Source organism: Austrofundulus limnaeus, unplaced genomic scaffold (assembly GCF_001266775.1).
Source record: "Austrofundulus limnaeus strain Quisiro unplaced genomic scaffold, Austrofundulus_limnaeus-1.0 Scaffold174, whole genome shotgun sequence".
NCBI lineage: Eukaryota > Metazoa > Chordata > Actinopteri > Cyprinodontiformes > Rivulidae > Austrofundulus > Austrofundulus limnaeus.
This window is the reverse complement of record NW_013952576.1, coordinates 95,632-98,923: the sequence shown is the minus strand read 5'-3', so window position 1 is coordinate 98,923 and position 3,292 is coordinate 95,632. Positions and strand designations below refer to the sequence as shown.

The 3,292-nt window shown below is 38.1% G+C and overlaps 1 protein-coding gene across 2 annotated transcripts in view; it reads left to right on the top strand.

Moving 5' to 3' along the window:
- The window catches only part of LOC106524017 (CAAX prenyl protease 2), a 3,856-nt gene extending 1,981 nt beyond the window's left edge, over positions 1–1,875 (top strand). For both annotated transcript variants that reach the window (XM_014017643.1, XM_014017644.1), the window contains exon 4: positions 1,601–1,875. In XM_014017643.1, coding sequence (XP_013873097.1) covers positions 1,601–1,821 — 221 coding nt within the window. In that variant the 3' untranslated portion in view covers positions 1,822–1,875. The remainder of the gene's footprint in view (positions 1–1,600) is intronic.
- The last annotated feature ends 1,417 nt before the right edge of the window (positions 1,876–3,292 follow it).

Genomic DNA, 3,292 nt, shown 5'->3' with positions numbered 1-3,292 from the left:
TTAATATGCAGCTTGGGTATAAACATGAATCCTTATTTCACTTTCAAAAACGGATGCGGATCAGATGAACCCTCTAAATTTGATTGTTTTTTGTTCTGTTGCTTTACAAGGATTCAGTTTTTATTTACCACTGTGTTTGGTGCCTTCGCTGCTTTCATCATCCTGAGGACAGGAGAGAGTAGAATTAAAGCACACATTTGCCTATTGAAATAAGAATAAAATTGGTATTACTTGAAATAGTTCGTATCATGCAGCACGACCTGTACACTAAAACTTAAAAAGAAGATCTAGCACAATCTGTCACAAATCATATTGTTTTGAGGATGACTCTCAGCTGCTGTCAYASCAAACTTTAGCTCAGTGTTTGTAAAACGGACAGAGTTACAGCTATCTTTGTGTTCGCTAATGACATTTAGTTGTCGTAGCCATTTTGAAATGAGATGACCCCAAAAGTTAATCAGTTGTAGCTGTGCATCCAACATTTACTATCTGAGAGTTTCATTAAATTCAGTGCAGTGGTTTATGAGATATATTGCACACAAACAGGATGCAAACAGTTAAAGGTAATGTTTTAAGTTGTTATGGAYAAATTATTTACATATGTTTTACCTTGACGCTGTCCACTACTCATATCTTATGATAACTAGTTTCTGCTGTCTTAATCTGTTGCCCTAGACTTCAAGACTCCAGCAATGGATGACCTCTCTTATTTTGATAAGGTAGTCCCTGGGCTGAGAGCCCTGTTGTTGGTCAGGTGGTTACAGTTGTCGAACTGTGACTGGTTGTAAACGTGTTACAGGATGTTATATTATCGGCTGCTCTGCGCTGAGGCGGCAGCCACAACTTGACAGACTTCTCTGATTGACTTCTGCTCTGTTGTTGCTCAAATTAAATCATCTGACGACCATACACGCAGACTTTCTGTGCATTTATTCCAACGTGTTTCTGCATTCTTGGTAAATCTTGCCACCACAAAGTCATGCAACAAAAAGCTCTAAGATTTATTTGTAGTACTCAGCTTGTACGACATTAAAATTTAGCTCAGTATATGTTTAACTGGCTAAGTTCTAGTTATTATGTGTGTTACTAAGGTTGCTGTGGCAGCCATCTTGAACTGGACTGAGTTAAAAAGTTAATCAACTTCAGTTGTATATTCATTTATTATTTTCTGAAASTTTTATTAAAATCCATCCAATTGTTCATGAGATATTTTGCTAACAGACAGGTAACGTTAACCGTACTAATAACTGTCAAAGCTTCAAATCCAATTTCTACATGATCAGTTTGTGTTTAGAGTATGTGTTAGGGCTAACTCTCAGCTACTACCACATCAAATTTTAGCTCAACATTTATATAATTTACCCAGTTTCAGACTTTTTTGTGTGTCCCAAGATTTCTTCTTTGTGGCGGCCATTTTAAACTGGGTTAAGTCCAAAAGTTAATCAGTTGTAGACGCACATCCAGTACTTACTTTCTGAGAGTTTCATTAAAATAAAAGCAGTGGTTCATTAGATATTTTGCTAACAGACTTAAGCACAAGTGCTTACATGATCACCCACTATTTTATGGTGATGATAATCTTTCTCTGCTGCTCTGAAAGGTCATGTTGCGGGTCCAGTTTTGTGCCATTCGTTCTACAGCAGCCAGGGCCTGCCTGACTTCACCTCCGCCCTGAACCCYCCTCATCGTTCAGTCCTGCTTTTCTTTTATCTGATGGGAGTCCTGCTGTTCCTGGTGCTGCTGTTCCCCCTGACAGACCCCTTCCTCTATGGCGCCATTCCAATCAGCAGCCTGGCTCCCCTTCAAACACCTGAATGTTAAGTTAACTGGAGTTAAAACACACTCAAAAATGTAAAAAAAATAAAATATAAAAAACAGTGGTAACTTTGATCTTTTATTTTGGATGCAAATGAACATTTTTGCTATAAATGTGTCTGTCTGAGAGATCCCAGCACTTCAGACATTTCCTGCATGGTTGAAAATATTTCCTACTGTATGAAATTTAACTCCGGTAACAATATTTTCTGGCGACTGCAGAGAGAGGGAGGTGTGCAGCTGAAAAATACAGACAAACGTGAGGAGAAGTGAGGAGGGGAGGGAGTYCACCGACACAAACGGACTGAAACTCACTGTTTCCAACAAACACAGAAMGTGAGCCAAATTGGGAGAAAAGCCATGTAAAATCGTGTTTCTACAGCAAACAAGGTGATGAGAGACAGAGTCAGACTTAAACAAGTAAAAAAAAGAGGAGGAAAGACGTGGCAACAGCCAAAAAGTATTGAAAGCCATGTAAACAGATGAGAGGAGWGGAGCAAAAAAAAGGAGAATCTTAAAGAAAACTTAGGAGGGGAAAATGGGGGAAGGTTGCTTTTCCTCAGGGAAATTAAAAATGTGGAGCAGCAGAGAAGAAGAACAGGAGAGGAGGTCAGACGGGTCTGTGAAAACGACTGAGGTGAAAGGTTCTGTTGAACGTTCAGGACTTGAGTCATAAAATCTTTGCAGATAAAATTAGAGAATCAGTGTAACTCTGTGCATATAATCTCTTCCCTTCATTTCCCTGATTACAAAATCGTCTTAATATTTTGCACTTTATGAACTCCATTCCTGATTGAGCAGCTGCAACATTTGCAATTTGCAAACAGAAGTAAGCAAACCTTTTTGTAATTGTTGCATTTCTGTYTTGCACGCTTTTCAATTTGCACCAAGGCAAATAAAGCTTTCTGGGAACATTTCCTCAAATGCAATTTTGGAGCAATTTGTTCTCATAAAGGTGATGAAATTGGGAATGATAGCAGAGCAGCTGGTGCAGTTACTGGTCGACAGAAACTCAGTGACGGTCATTTTCACTGCACTTCGAGGTCTATCTGTAAACATGGAGCAAGAAAAGGCAAACAAAAATCAAAAGGCTTTAAAGGTGATCATCAAAGCAGATGCAGAACGAACAGACAAATGGAGGAAATTTGCGAGTCCCATTACACAGAGATTAAAAATAACTGCAGCAGCAAAACATCACAAAAGATTAGATAGGTTTTTGGCTTCCTTCCATAAAAACAAAAGATGTCAAAGCTGAACTTTTTTTTGGCAGAAACACAAAGTGCTTTTATTTTTGGCAGAAAAAATTGCAACAAACGAGCATGGAGAGAATCACCATAGACCTGCCTCAGAAAGAACTTTTATGAAATGTAAGAAAGGGCTTAAGATAAGATAAGATAAGATAAGATAAGATAAGATAAGATAAGATAAGATAAGATAAGATAAGATAAGATAAGATAAGATAAGATAAGATAAGATA